Genomic DNA, 15,252 nt, shown 5'->3' with positions numbered 1-15,252 from the left:
CATTCTTATATCAAATGCATAATTCTACGGTGATGTTGTTGATGTTGATGTTGATTTTATTTACATGCTGCCCTTTTCCCCCGAAGGGGACTCAGAGCGGCTCACAACTCAACCAGGGAAGGGGGATACAAACAAGAATTTAAAACGACATAAACAACAATGCATAATTAAAACACAACAGTCATACCAATTCGAGACGGCAACAGTTCTTTAGCCCCAGGCCTGTCGGAACAGCCAGGTTTTAAGGGCTTTGCGGAAGGTCTGGAGGGTGGTGAGGGTTCGAATCTCCACGGGGAGTTCGTTCCAGAGGGTCGGAGCAGCCACAGAGAAGGCTCTCCTCCGAGTAGTCGCCAGACGACACTGACCGGCGGATGGAATTCGGAGGAGGCCTAATCTGTGGGATCTAATCGGTCTAGTGGAGGTAATTGGCAGCAGGCGGTCTCTCAAGTACCCAGGTCCAATACCATGAAGGGCTTTATAAGTGACGACTAGCGCCTTGAAGCGTATCCGGAGACCAATAGGCAGCCAGTGCAGCTCGCGGAGGATAGGTGTTACGTGGGTGAACCGAGGCGCGGCTGCATTCTGGACAAGCTGAAGTCGCCGAATACTCAAGGGCTGCCCCATGTAGAGCACGTTGCAGTAGTACAGTACATATAAGCTTAGTAATCTCCCTAAATCAGACTCACTAGACAAAATAAGATTATTAATACTTTTGCTAATATATTCTTTCAATAACTTCAGATAATTAATCACATGGAAAAGCACTTGTATGTTTTATATTTTTATTTTTAAAAATCAAGTAATAATTCCCATGTCACTTCCAAAGTTTACATTCAGTAACTTGATAATATTGTTATAAGCAACAGCATATATTACAAATGTTAGTAATTTGATCTCTTAAAAATAAATCAGATACAAATTATGATATAAAGAAAACTTATCGATGCATATTTTATCTATCTTTGTGAAGAATATAAAAGGAATTAGGAAACATGATGCCTATCCAAACTTGACATTATCATAAGTTCCAAGTAAGAGTTAGAATTATAAAACATAAAAATATGGACTGACAGTGAAGAATTTGGAACTTAGAATTGCAGAGTTAAAGAAACCATTTAAGCTATTAAGTCCAAATCCTTGTCTGGTGCTAGAATCCAAATTAAACCATATCAGACAGATGGTTCTCTGCATGAACACATCAACCAGATAAGCACCCCACCATCTCTCATTTCATTGGTTCTGTTATCAAACTAGTATTGATTCATTCATTCCTTGATTCATTTCTTGATTCCTTGATTCATTCAATAATTCATTCATCAAATTTATATAGCTACCTATCTCACAAAAAAGTAACAATAAAACAGTAATATATAAAAATAATAATAGAGAAATTTTAAAAACCATGATTAAAGGTTAAGAGAAGGCAGCAGATGTCAATAACAGTAGAACCACCTAGGAATGTGTTTATGATACTTAATGGGAACCTGCCCTCCTATATCTTAAGTCAGTTATTATTTACCATATTTTTCGGAGTATAAGACGCACATTTTTCCCTCAAAAAAGAGGCTGAAAATCTGGATGCGTCTTATATACTGAATACAGCATTTTTTTGCCTCCCAAAACCCCGTCCTCTTCACCAAAATGGCTGTGCATAGCCTTTAGGAGGCTTTTAGAGTGCTCCTTGGTGCTGGGGAGGGCAGAAATAAGCAAAAAACGGGCCATTTTTTTGCTCAATTTTGCTCCTCCCCAACCCACAGGAGTACTCTATAAGCCTCCTAAAGACTATCCATGCCCCTTTTTTTGAAAAAAATGGGGCCGTTTTTGGGAGCTTTGCAGAGTGAAAAAACTACTTTTAAAAAATTTGCTTCTTCAAAACCTTGGTGCGTCTCATACTAAGGTGTGTCTTATACTCCGAAAAATACAGTAATTAAATCCATTAATAAGAAAGATAACAGTCTTGACCTTCTTCCATATCTCCTTTCAGGTATATCAACAGGGTTATTATATCCCCCTCAACCATCTTTTCTTAAGGTAATCACACCCACCTTCTTCAATCTCTCTTCAAAAATCTTACATTCTCATCCTTTAATCATCTTTGCTAACGTTCTCTGAACCTGAACCTGTTTAAACTTCTCTGAAACCTTAAAGTGTCTCAGTCATAGCACTAAACCATAAAAAACCAGAGTGGAATAATTATATATCCCATTATTTGGAAATTATACGTCAGCTTGATGTAGTCTGAAATTGCATTTGTCTTCTCTGCAGCATATCACATTGATGGCTCATGCTTCGTTTTACCTCTCATTAGCTTTCCATAATCAATATGTATTAATTACTATACAGAGTTGAACTACGACAATGTTGTTGACTCAATTCTAGAAAGCAGAAAATCATTTATTTATCACCAATACAATTGCATTTAAAAAGTTACAGGATGTATTCCTAGATTAAAGATAGGAAATTTTCATTAGAAAAATAGCTTCAAAAAAGATATTTAAAAGATGTCAAAAATGCATTTCCATTTGGAAATTTCTATCACCACATTATCTTGTAAACATGATCTCCAACCTTAAGCGTTCCTGTTTTATCAACTCCAAAGTACCATCCAAACAGAGGGCTTGATTTGTATATATGCTTCTCAGAAGGCTCACACAAGCGGTAACTATTAGAAAAAATAAGGTCATAATGAATTACTCATAAAATAGTTAAAATAAGCAGATAACTTTGTTATAAGAAGCTACCAAACATAAGTTTCCTACATGCCTGAAATTCCAGATTGTTACAAAATCTCACAATCGCATAGTAACAACTATTTTGAAAGTCTAAAATTAAAGCTGAAATCTAAACATAATTGTTTGGACTATTGTTAAACTGAACTCAGTTGGACTTTAGTATAACACACATTCTTAAAAGTTGCACTGTACTTGAAATTGTATTTTCATTTTTTTAATTGAATAATATTCATTTCAGTTATTTGGATTAAGAACATTAAAGAGGAAAACTAAGTAAGACAACTGAAACATTGAAGATGAACTACCTATCTTGGGACACTTATATTCACCTTCATTCATGAAATGCCTAATTTTATTAACGAATTCTGAGGTAGCAAAAATTCACAAAACAAAGAAATGTTGCTATTGCATTTGCTCCAGTTTCTCCAACTTGCTTCCTCCAGGCACACTGGGAATGTAATTGCCATCCAGAAAACGGAAAGTCTCATCTCATATGGAGGGTACCAGTTTATGGAAAGTTGTTCTCAATAAATTTTTAGCCTCCCAAATGTGCAAAGATAATTGCCACATTTGAAAAAATCACAATCATGCACATAATGTGTGTGGGTGTGTGGATACCTTCAAATCAGTCTTGGTTCCTGGTAACTGCCTAGAGAAATCCCTGCAGGGTTTGGATTTTTTTGCTACATTGTTGGAATGGGTTTGCCATTGCCTCCATTCTAAGGGCTGAGAGAGGGTAACTGGACCAAGATTACTCAACTGCTGAAGGTGGGACTAGAATTCACAGACTCCTAGTTTCTAGCCTAATACCTAAACTACACCAAAGTGGCTTTCATCAATTGTATTAAAGATGCCAAAATATTTTATTACCTTTTCAAAGTATTAAGAGGTTCTTTTCTGTCTATGATGCCAGTATCTGGATCAACGGTTGTAAGAATACATCTACAACGAGAAAGCTGAATGAGGTAACCACAACCTTAAATTATTTTCAACCATGAAATAGAATAACAAAATGCATACCTGGGACAGGCCATTGTCCCTCTCATTTGTGCGCTTCCAATTATAATATCATTCCAGGTGTCCTACAAAAATATAAGGGTTAAGTCCAAGGCAATTCAACTTGCTCATATGACTTTTGCATTATTATGAGCTTTCTGACATGAATGTAAATGTCATAAAAGAGACCAATAAAAGGAAAGAATAATACTTCTGAGTGATGCATTTCATAGACGAAGGTCAAATTATGTTCCCTGCTTTGAGTTTTAACTATTCAATTTTATAGAATATCAATTTTATCTAGTCTGAAAATAAAATGATACACCTGATAGTAACTTAATATCTGTACATTATAATCATTTACACTTGTATCTGCAAAACATTGGTCAAGCTTTGCTACTTGTACAACCTGAAATTCTGTTTCATAAATGGTATTTGCTTGCCTATTTGAGGCAATTTTATTTGGAACATTCCCACCTGCAGAAAGTATGGGGACAATTCCTACCTTTTTCAATCCCTTGCACCAGTTCCCCAATTTTCAGGAAATCTCCTAATCCAAGGGTCCTCAACCCCTGGGCCATGGCCCACTACTGGACAGAGGTCTGTTTGAAACTGGCTGCACAAGCAATGGGTGGGCAAACAATTCACCTGCAAAAGTGACAGGTGCTTGGGCTTACGTCAAATGTTGTATTCAGCAGGTTCTGACCAGTTCTGGAGAACCGGTAGCAGAAATTTTGAGTAGTTCGGAGAACCGGTAAATACCACCTCTGACTGCCCCCTGCCCCCCATCTATTCTCTGCCTCCCAAGTCCCAGCTGATGGGGGAGAAATGGGGATTTTGCAGTAACCTTCCTCTGGAGTGGGGTAGGAATGGAGATTTTTCAGTATCCTTCCCCTGCCATGCCCACCAAGCCACGCCCACAGAACCGGTAGTAAAAAAATTGAATCCCACCACTGGCTTACGTGTGATGCTCTATTTGTGCTCGCATTGTGTGAGTGCCAGTCACTCATACAGAACAATTCCCTCTCTCCCCACCCCAAATTGGACTGCCAAGCCAGAAAGCTTGGAGCCCACTATCCTAACCTTCCAGAGGTGATTTTGACGAATGGCATTGGGGAAAAGAGGAACCGGGGAAAAAAATCATGCTAGATCAGAAGACTTTTGCAAATCTGCCAGCATAGAAGAAGACTTTGAAATTATCTATCTGTCTTTATATATGTGTGAGTAAAAGAAAACATAGTATGGCAAATATGCCTGGTTGATATAGGAATCATCAATACTGTAATTTTTCCAAATACTACTTTTTGCTACATATTACAATGGCATTTTTGGAATGAATTTTATTTACGAAAACTAACCTTTAACCTAATCTAAAGCTTTAAAGTGTTGAAACTCTGGTCTGCCACACAGGTTCTTTGGTTTTTTCTAAGAAAGGATACTTCGTGTATTTTAAAATTCTATTATTCAGTGTAAGTAAATGAGACCCCTTACTGCATTGCTTCATCAGGCATTTTATGTTTTTACTACTGATTTTTTAGGATTGATTTCACCTTGAACCTAGAAATTCACTGTGACCAAACAAAGAGCAGATTGATATTTCCACTTGCCAGGGAAAATAACTGACATCACAACTTTTTATTGAAGTAAATGATTTTAAAAAAATTATATTCAGCACGGTTAGCATTATTATTTTTACCCACACTAGACACCCTCCCTCTTCAATTAATTTAGGAATATACTAAAGTTAAAAAAAAGCTTCCTTTCACTGCAAAGACAACTGGCAATAACATGAACTTTTCCTCAATTTAGTGCCTGCCGTATGTTCATTTTCTAGATTTCCAGCCTACTTCCTGGCTGACTCCTGTGAGAAGCACAAGTTTAAAAATGTTTTATTAAACAGTTACATGCATATGTAAGTGCAAAATTATGTCCTACCTTACCTCCTCATGAGGACCACAACCAGTGACCAAAATGCTTGGCCTGAAGTTATGTATTTGAACTTTCTTCTCCATTCTAGAATTAAGCTCTTCCAAAGAAGCTTCAGAGAGAAGCATGACAGGACTACAGTCAGAATAGGCAATCTAAAAGAAGCATATTCCATAAATGAATAATGTCAAACATTTACACAAAATACAGGGAGATGGTCAGTTTGTAGCACAAAAGGAAGCAGCCCCAAAATAACTGTCTGTACGGAGAGGAGGGGTCATGTGCTGTCATGTGAGGACCTTAACGACAATCAGTAGTCCCATTACTAAGCAGCATATTCATATTACATTGTGATTTATAACCGCATTGTTTAGCAATGGCAATTCCAATCCCAATTGCCATTGCTAACCAAGGACTAACCAAGGGAAAAGAATAAAGGGATGACAGAGAATGAGGTGGCTGAATGGAGTCACTAAAGCAGTAGGCATGAGCTTAACTGGACTCCAGAGGATGGTAGAGGACAGGAAGGCCTGGAGGAATGTTATCCATGGGGTCGTGATGGGTCGGACACGACTTCGCAACTAACAACAACAACAACAAACCAAGGATTATTTGTGATATCTGGTAGTCTCATTAAATGATGTATTAAAATATCCGACCAGTCATTTGCTGAAGAAAAAAATAGATTTGTCACATGATAATCAAATCTATTCAGGTTTTACAACAAAGAACCCAGCTATCCATCACTTGGAAACTGATTACAAGGCTGCTCTCCTTGCAAAAGGACCTCCCACACAGTGGTACTTTTTAAAACATTTATTCCATTATATTTGTCTTTTAGTATCAATCGCCATTCCTATGCAGACAGTGTATAAGTGTACAATAAGTTTAAGTGAAACTCAATTGCCTTTTTCTTGACAGCATTATGGAAATAGTCTAGCATCACCTTCTTACAGAATGTTTTTGACTTTGCAATCCTCTCAATTGTCCTGGTTCTGCCTAGTAATATTTCATTCAAATACTAATTACTATAGATCCAATTCTATATAGAGTTTGGAGATTAGCTCTGTTTGCATGTGCATAAAGAAATGAATATGACTAATAATTACACACTTAAATACATTCAATTTGTTTTGAGTACATGATAAAAAAAGAATATGGGTTGAAAAAAAGATTCACTTATACTGTAACGTGTACCACTGATCAAAGCTCACCTTATCAGTGGGACGAAAAGGTTCCATTAAATCTTTTGAATTCCTTGGAACCATATTTGGTTCAAAACAAACCAAGCGGTATGGTTCTGACTTTAAGTAGGCTGTAATCCATTGAGCGGCATCTTCTCCACAATCTCTGCCTTGAACATCAAAGCCAAATATCCTAAAAGAATTGTGAAAGGCATTAATAAGATCTCTGCTACACACTACAATTACATTTAATCAGTGGTGAGATTCAGCCAGTTTGCACCACTTCGGGAGAATCAGTTGTTAACTTTCTGAGCAGTTTGGTGAACTGGTTGTTGGAATAAATCATTAGGAAAGAGAACTGGTTGTTAAATTATTTGAATACCGCCACCAATTTAATAGAATTACAGAGTTGAAAGTGATCATAGATGTAAATTAGTCCAACTGCCTGCTCAGTGCAGGATTCACTAAAGATTCTCTGAAGGATAACCACCCAGTTTCTATTAGAAGATCTCTAACAAAGGACTAGCCACATTTCCATAGCCTGGCAGTTCAAATAGTCAGAAAGTTCCTCCTAATGTCTAATCTAAGCCTCCTTCCTTATTGTTATAACCCACTGGTTCTCATCCTGGTTGTTTTAACTTATTTGTTCTGGAACAGCAGATATAAGTCCCCTCCCCCTCTTCTAACTTTCAAATATTTGACAAACTTTCAGATATTTAAAGAACTTAATGGTACTTCTCTGACTCTTCACCATTTTGTTGGCCTTCCTCTGAACTTGACTGCATTTTGAGTGGTTGGCAATCTGTTTGCATGTATTACTGTGATCAAGTGATTGCCATTTACATTTTCTCTGCTAGTTTCCTCAAAAAGGCAGTACAGTCATTCTGTCTCACTCTCAGGAACAAACCTCAAACCTAATGAAGACTCTAGCAGAGACCGGTGGTATATTCTTCTCCCTTCCAGAAGGCTAAGAAAATCCTTGGAAGCAGGGGCAAATGTTAATCCATTCACATTTTCACTCTCTTCTAGAAGGCTCAGAAACTCTCCAGAGGGGTTGGTAAAATGCTAGCAAAGTATGTATTTTCATTTCCCCCCCAAAAACCCTTAAGTTCCATAAATAAATTTCTAACTCCTGTTTTCTTTAAATAACTTTCCCTCTTCTCTCAAAGTTCTTATCATCTTTCAAGTCCATTTGTAATTTCATGAAATAATTCCAGTAAATCTCTTATATTTCAGTTTAAAAGGGTAGCATTTATAAATCCAGTATTTCTATTTATTTAAACTCTGTTAGATTGGGTAAAGGAGGCACACAAAGGCTTCAGTAGCAACAGCTCTTTATTGCAAGTCAAGTAAACATCCAACTGAGGAATGGTCGGGCAGCATCCTCTTTTAAAGGGATCTGTCAGACCTCTTGACCAATGGGATTCAACCTCTGTTCCTGCCGGAACAGAGGACCTTGGTGGAAACCTCTGTCAGTCTGTCAGCAGTGGTGGTGGTGGGGGGAATATAAACAAACTGTAATTGTTAAATCCATCTTAGAAATCATTTCAGTTTATCCCCAGAAGGATTTTGTTTATTTTGCTGTAACTTGGTTCCAGTAAAGGATGAAAAAATCCAAGCACTTCACAGGCCATAAACTGAACAATTTCTTGAAATTAGCCATCTTCTACTATCAACTATTGTGCAACTGATATGTAAACAAGATATATTTTCCCACACAGGAGCGCTTACTAATTAACTTCAAAGTCCAACTTGATTTCACAAAGCCTTCACATTTATAAAAGCTTTACAAAAACAATTTTGAAATCGCCTCCTTGCTGTATTTAAAAGAAATTGCAAAAAAATAAAGATCTTACAAAGCTGGAAAAATGTGACGCTGTTTCTTTTTAAATGGATTGAAGAGAATTCCACACAACAACTAGTAGACTTGTGATTTCCAAGGGTTTTCAATCTTAAAGGAGCAATGAGAAAGGTAAAATGTGATGAAACTGATGAAAAGGATGTGGTTTGTAGAATCTGGAGGCTGCATTTATGGCTCAAAGCATGATGGAACCCACAACTTCCAGCGATTGCAGTTGGTTGCAAAAACAATGGTTTCTATTGTCTACTCACAAAAACCAACTGTCTGAAGTACATATGGGCAATCTCCAGATCTCAGTTTCTACCAGAGAAAGTTTTGGAAGTCCGGACCTCATTTGCAGCTGTCTGTTTGAGCCATAATTCCCTCACAACCATAGGTTCTCATGCCTCACCAGAAGCGTTCTCTGAATAATCTTTAAGTAAAGTAATATCATGTTTCTTACTAGTACAAATGATGTGTATGAATATATGAAGACTAAAGAAGGGGATGGAAATTACATCTTTATAAGATTCAAACGTAAGTTAAATATGATAAACTATTGGTGGGATGAGAAAAAAAGACACCATGCCAGAAAATCTACAGCAGTTCTGCTGGTAATAGATAGAAGCTTGTCCATCTTAGTTCTGAAATGTAAAGAACTAAAGGCAGGAGCAATAATGTGTCCTGTCCTTCCAATGATAAATTGCAATCACTCAGGCACGATAGCAATAGGAATGCTATGTGGAGAAAGGTTATGAATGGACAAAAATAGTTCCATTTAATTAAAAGATTTGATTCTCTATGTTATTCTATTTATTTTCTATATATTCTTAATACCTCCAATTAGAATGTGGATTTTTATCTTCAATGTTTAAGATTGCATTAATCAGCTGTGAATATCTCTACGCAATCTGTGTTAACTTGAGAAGTACATTAAAAAGAATACATTAATTATCTGGGGATCAATCTTCTTGTTGGTATCCCCATGAGGGACATAGATCCTAAACTGGTTTATTAAAGTCAGTTGGCCCAAGACTAATATAAGAGTCAAACTAAGGAGATACAAGATATGTGAGACTAGCATCTCTTTAAGCATTTTCTAGAAGCAATCATGGAGATACTAGACCGGTTTAGAAATGCAGAACTGTGAAGAGTTTTAATTTTGTACTTTTTCTAAATATAAGTCACCTTTTCCCTGTTCGAGAAATTGGAAAAAAATATAAGAAAAAATACCTGCAATCCCGTACTGGATTTTTGGTTGACAATCTGACTGGAATATGACAATCCTTCATTTCTGGAGCACTCAGAGTCAAATAGCCATTTTGATTGTTGATAGAGACCAATACTAGTTGAGGCTCTTGTCGAGCAGTCACCATGTGTCCATCTTCCTTTATCACAAGCCAACATCTAAGTTAAAAACATATAAAACTATTCTAAATACTTAAAAACAATTCAACCTTTCAAAACGTAACTTATGCTAAAATGTGAACGGTAGGCAGTAGACTACTAATTTAGCATTAATTTCCATTTTATTTCCAATGAATAAATGAAAAAGTTCTACTTTCAGGACTCGGGTGATTAACTTATTCTGAGCGCTATGAAAAAACAGTGTGCATGCAATTGCTTATCAACAGAGACATATTAGATAGGTGAGAATAGAGCACATTTCTTAAGATAAGACTGGCACTAGTAGCCTAGTGGGATTTTCTGGTTCTTCCCACTCATGACGTATGGGTCAATTTTCAGCAATGTTCTACAGTTCTGAGGGAGAAGCAGATGAAAAAAGAAACAACCAAGATCTAGCTCTACTCACAATGTCACTTTGAACTCTCAACCTCTAAAAATGTTAAGTGTAAATTGCACACTTTTGCTTTTAAGAGAAAAAAAGGCTCTTAACTAGATCTTTTGGAAGCTTATCCAGAGAGTAAATGTTTGCCAGGAAATGCATCACAGCAAAATGAAAAAAGAAGAAAATCCATCTAGCAGAGCATTTGTGTCAGAGTAAATAAAAAAAGGGGAAAGAAAATCCTGGACAAACATAAGAAGTTGGCATTGCAATTAAGCATTCAAAAATTAGATCCTTATCCTTGTTTGGATTGTAAATAATCCAACCCTGGTCAAATTTCTACAAGGCAACCCACATTTTTCTATTATTTTTGTTTTATTAATTGGAAGAGGCTTATCATCAAAAGGGGAAAGGAATGAGAGGAAATTGAATGCAACTTTCAGAAGTATTTTTTATTTTTGTATGTACATTTACATGCTATTAAAAAAATTCTGTATGTACATGCATAGGCATCTGCATTGTTTGAAGCTCTTGAACTATCATAATTTAATCCTGATCAAATCAGTAAGGTATATTATGGAGTATCCTTATTCACCATATCAGAATAAAAAACGCAAAATCAAATCACAAAAAGGGGGACATTTAAGCTATTAAATCCAACCCCTTGCTTTCTGCAAAAACTCTACAATTCATAGCCTACTACAGCAACCTATGTATAGATTCCCATCTGAGGAATAATTCCTTTATAGTCATTCTTAATTTGAAGTATGGAAGCATTCACTGAAATAGTAAAAACTATTCTTCTAATACTGTTTTAACTCTGATTCAATGTTCTTTCATCTAAAGCTTTTATGAGATAATCACTATGTCTCAGCCACATGTAATTCATAAATCTCTAAACATAAAGTATCTAGTTTCCACTTATACACTTCTCAAGAATTTCTATTATTACTTATTTTTGAAGATCTTCCAAATTGCTTTTAAACAATTGAAAGGTATTTCAAACAGTCAGTCAAAATGGCCTAAGGAGGAGCTGTCATCTGTTTGTTTTCAAGTAGCGGTGCTTGTGCATGCCAACTGGAAGTGCTGTCAAAACATATTCTCCTATGCACACCAGCTTCAGCCTTGCCAAAATAAACTGCTAGTAGTAGCCTGGTTTAGTGTCACAAACATTAGGGACCACTATAGTAAACTTTAAGCTTAAAATGCAACTATCTCATTTTTTTCTTGAAATCACTAGTGTTATTGGAGGGGGAGATTGCACAAATGCATGTATCGTTTTAGGAAATCACAGTATACAAAGTTTGAGGATTCGTTTTAACTGATTTTTGTTTACCTGGTAAGGAAAGAAACACAAGAGGGGGCAGAAAAACACAAAGAGGTCACCAAGGAAAGAGGCTTCCCTAAAATTGCTAATTTTATCCCAACAAATAAAAGCCCTGCCTGGAAGAACCACTAATTAATGCAGAAACACACACCAAGAAAAGGAGAAAAATATGTAGGTCACTTCAAACCTGATGTGATTTTGGATTAATGCTTGAATAAAAATTCAGTCTCTGAGGTTTTTAAACCAGGAGTTGCGACTTTACTTGTTGCCCAATGCAGCCAGTTCTGAGAACGTGACCCGAAATTCAGAACAGTTACACCAAGTAATGGTAATGCTAGGAGCTTGCTTGAAGCAATGCCGCATTAGGCAGTAAGAGCTGCTCCTTTCCCAGCCAAAACGACGGACGTGGACGTATTTATCTCGTGCCCCATCCCCACGCCGACCTCTGAACCCCTACCTGTCGCGCAGATCTCCGTCCCGGAGCCCCAACTTCGTTACTTCGGCCTGCTGCACGGCTACGCCCCTGCAAGACTTGATCGGGTAGATGAAAAGCCCGGACACCGTGCCCACCTGCTTCAACCGCAGCGGCCTTCGCCGGTCCCTCCATCGCCAGTACCAAGCCGCGGCCATTCCCAGCGTAACCAGCACAGCTAGGGCGGCGGAGACGGGGAGCGGGCTCAGCCCGAGCTTCGTCAGTGAAAACGAACGGGAGCCCGTCATGGCGACGACGCGAACAAAACCGTGCAGAAACAGCGCCGTAGCGGGGCGGAAGATTTTGAGAGCCGCTCGTTTGGGACAGGCGGAGCTACCCGTCCCTTCAACATTCCGGAGGCCGGAGAGCGGGGCTGGAGCTCGGCCGAATAAACCTATGGGGCGGCAGAGAGGCTGGGTTTACTTAGCGGCTGGGTCTCTTGTTGCGCCTTGGCTGGCTGGGGTACCTAAAGCCTGTCGTTTAATAGAAGGCAGGCTAGGACCGCGTTAAACACAGTATTGCGCACCAGAATTTAAAATGAAAACAGTTGAATGCAAATGGATGGCTGAATTTATAAGGAAAATGACCTTCAAGGTCCCTTCCAACTTTGTTGTTCTGCATGAAAACTTGACGGGTTGGTTTTGATCCTCCAGCTGTCTTCATAGCAGTAACCAGATACATGGAATCTCAAGCATAAAAGCAAACTAGATAAGACTCCAAGCCCGGTGACCATTTTCTCGGGTAAATATATGACATCTACTGTAATCTAAGTATTTTCTCCACAACTGGTCTAAAGCATTCTAGACAGATGCAACCCCCCCCCCCAAAAAACCCAACAACCTGGCTTTCTGGATTGTTAATCTCTTTTATAGCTCAGTAACCAAATGTTGCTATCTATATTGGTGGTATGCCAACATACCACTCCTTTTCCACCCAGAATTCATTTTCCCTTTCTCAACAACTGATTCCAAGAAACATGCACAAATGGTGGTACTGTAATAAGGGACACCAATGCTGTGTTCCTTAATATTATTTCTGCAACAGTTTGGGTTAGCACAAAACACTCAATTTCTTCTCTTTCTCCTGTTTATGTTTGAGTTAGTCAATTAATACAAGATTACAAGAGATAGATTACAATCTATTACAAGATTAATATTTAACTGGAAGGCAAATGAGCCAGATTAGGTTAAAGCAGGGCCTCTCAAACTCTGTGCTGCTATCAGTCACAAACAAGTTTGAGGAGACATAACGTTTATTGGATATGTACAAATACAACAGGATTGCAGCCAGAATTTAGTTCAAATCTCTGAACAATCTAGCTGCACAAACCAACTCCAGGACATGGTCTTCTAGAGTGTGGAAGCTCAGTGGCATTCATGAGAGAGGAGCTAATCACCCCTTTGCCACAAACATATAATTTGGGAACCTTTTCCTCAATGAATAAATGAACAAGTATCATATTTTTGACTCATTTGTTCAATTGGGTTTTTTTATTTAATTTTGGGACTCGCATCATCACAATTGAAGTCATATTTATGCCAAAATATTGAAAATTCCAAAGGATTTGCAAAATTTTAAGATCCATACATATGTATGTTTGTGTATTTATGTATGAATGTGTGTGCCTTCCTTTTTTAGGAAGTTAAAACTCACCCCTCTGCTGGAAAACTAAAATATCCTGGGAAATATTAAGAAGCAAAATATTATATTTCCCTGGATGTGAAAAGGGAGAAGCATGTTTTTAAAGACAAGAGTAGCTCCCTGCAGCTTCCTGCCCCCATCACCTTTGTCAATGAGCCATTAAAGCCTGAGCTAGTCTACTTTACATAATAAAGATAGGATTAGCCTTCTACGGAAACTCACCACATGACATCTGGGAACTCAACCAAACTTGGACTCAAAACACAGCCTAAATAGTTGCCCCTACATGGCCCCATGGGAGCCTGACAACCAATCAGAATACATTTCTTACACAGGAACAGGAAACAGAGAGGTGGGGACAAACAGATCATAAAAAACCCAGCAAGCCCCTTCTTTTCCTTCTTTTCTTCTTCACTCAACATCTTGAAGCATGTGATCACCTTTTCTGTTCAAGCCCTCAAGCTATGTGGTCCTGTCCACCATTAAACCATCTTTCAAAGCAGCCTCCATGTTTCCAGTGTCTTTTTCTCCACTTGGAACTGAACCCAGGAGGATATTTCAGGAGGACATTTTTTCCAACCCTCCCTCCTTTCCTTCCTTCCTGGATGTCATTTTATTTTATTTATTTTGGCCACCAAGAGCCTTTGGCATCAAGCACACACACATGATGGAATTTATTCTTGAATTGGTGTTTCTTTTAAACCAGTCGATATCAATAGAATTTATTTCAAAATATACATTCAGGAATAATTTCATGTTGCATAATGTTACTTTGCACAGTTGCAGCATGATTTTAAATAACCTAAAGAAATTAATTGCCTTGTTTAGCTACAATCTTTAATAAATATAACCTAACTTCCGTTATTGATTATAACTCTATTACAATTAAGTTTTGATCAGCTTCCATTAAAGTATTTTAAAATCTACCTAATTAAAAATCAATAAATGTAAAATGTAACATAAATGCAGATACATTCAATAAATATGATTATTTCCATTTGTTGAAGGACTTAACTATTCTACTGCATTAAAAATTACAGTTCAGTAATAATTTTATAAAGAGCTGTGGGGATTACATCCAAGACTTGAGTCAGCCATTTGAAATCCTGAAGCCTATTTCTACATCCCTACAGTACTGTATGCCTCCCAGGGAAATGAAACGCAAAAAAGAAATATTTTTGTTCCTTTCAAGACAGCTAGAAAGAAGGAAGGAGACATCTGCTTTCCTTGGTGATATGAGGTCATAAAGGGTTGCCTGCAGTGGGGAAGATACTTCTGATGTCACAAAGGGGGCCTTAGCAACAATTGAAGCATAAATACAACAATAATTGCCTTGTGAGCTCAGAGT

At 37.6% G+C, this 15,252-nt stretch overlaps 1 protein-coding gene across 1 annotated transcript; it reads right to left on the bottom strand.

Annotated features, from left to right (window-relative positions):
• Positions 1-649: 649 nt before the first annotated feature.
• MTARC2 (mitochondrial amidoxime reducing component 2) lies at positions 650-13,096 on the bottom strand. Its single transcript, XM_087717821.1, has 7 exons — positions 12,249-13,096; positions 9,912-10,085; positions 6,869-7,031; positions 5,669-5,809; positions 3,753-3,814; positions 3,603-3,674; positions 650-2,662 (listed from the first exon to the last, which is right to left on the bottom strand). The coding sequence occupies exons 1-7, from the start codon at positions 12,509-12,511 to the stop codon at positions 2,536-2,538; spliced, it is 1,002 nt and encodes a 333-aa protein (XP_087573947.1). The 5' UTR covers positions 12,512-13,096; the 3' UTR covers positions 650-2,535.
• Between the last annotated feature and the right edge of the window lie 2,156 nt (positions 13,097-15,252).

This window comes from Thamnophis sirtalis, unplaced genomic scaffold, assembly GCF_051295495.1.
Source record: "Thamnophis sirtalis isolate CommonGarterSnake01/CBP01778 unplaced genomic scaffold, rThaSir2_p1.2 scaffold_6, whole genome shotgun sequence".
NCBI lineage: Eukaryota > Metazoa > Chordata > Lepidosauria > Squamata > Natricidae > Thamnophis > Thamnophis sirtalis.
Note: the sequence above shows the minus strand (reverse complement) of the source record. Positions and strands in the feature narration are given on the sequence as shown.

What these genes read in the sequence shown, in the direction of transcription:
- MTARC2 (XM_087717821.1), bottom strand. Translation starts at nt 12,511, where the DNA reads ATGACGGGCTCCCGTTCGTTTTCACTGACGAAGCTCGGGCTGAGCCCG. An exon ending in GACGGAGATCTGCGCGACAG is followed by an intron (nt 10,086 to 12,248) that starts GTAGGGGTTCAG and finishes TTTTTAACTTAG; the next exon opens with ATGTTGGCTTGTGATAAAGG. An exon ending in GTTGTGGTCCTCATGAGGAG is followed by an intron (nt 3,815 to 5,668) that starts GTAAGGTAGGAC and finishes ATATTTTTGTAG; the next exon opens with GACACCTGGAATGATATTAT.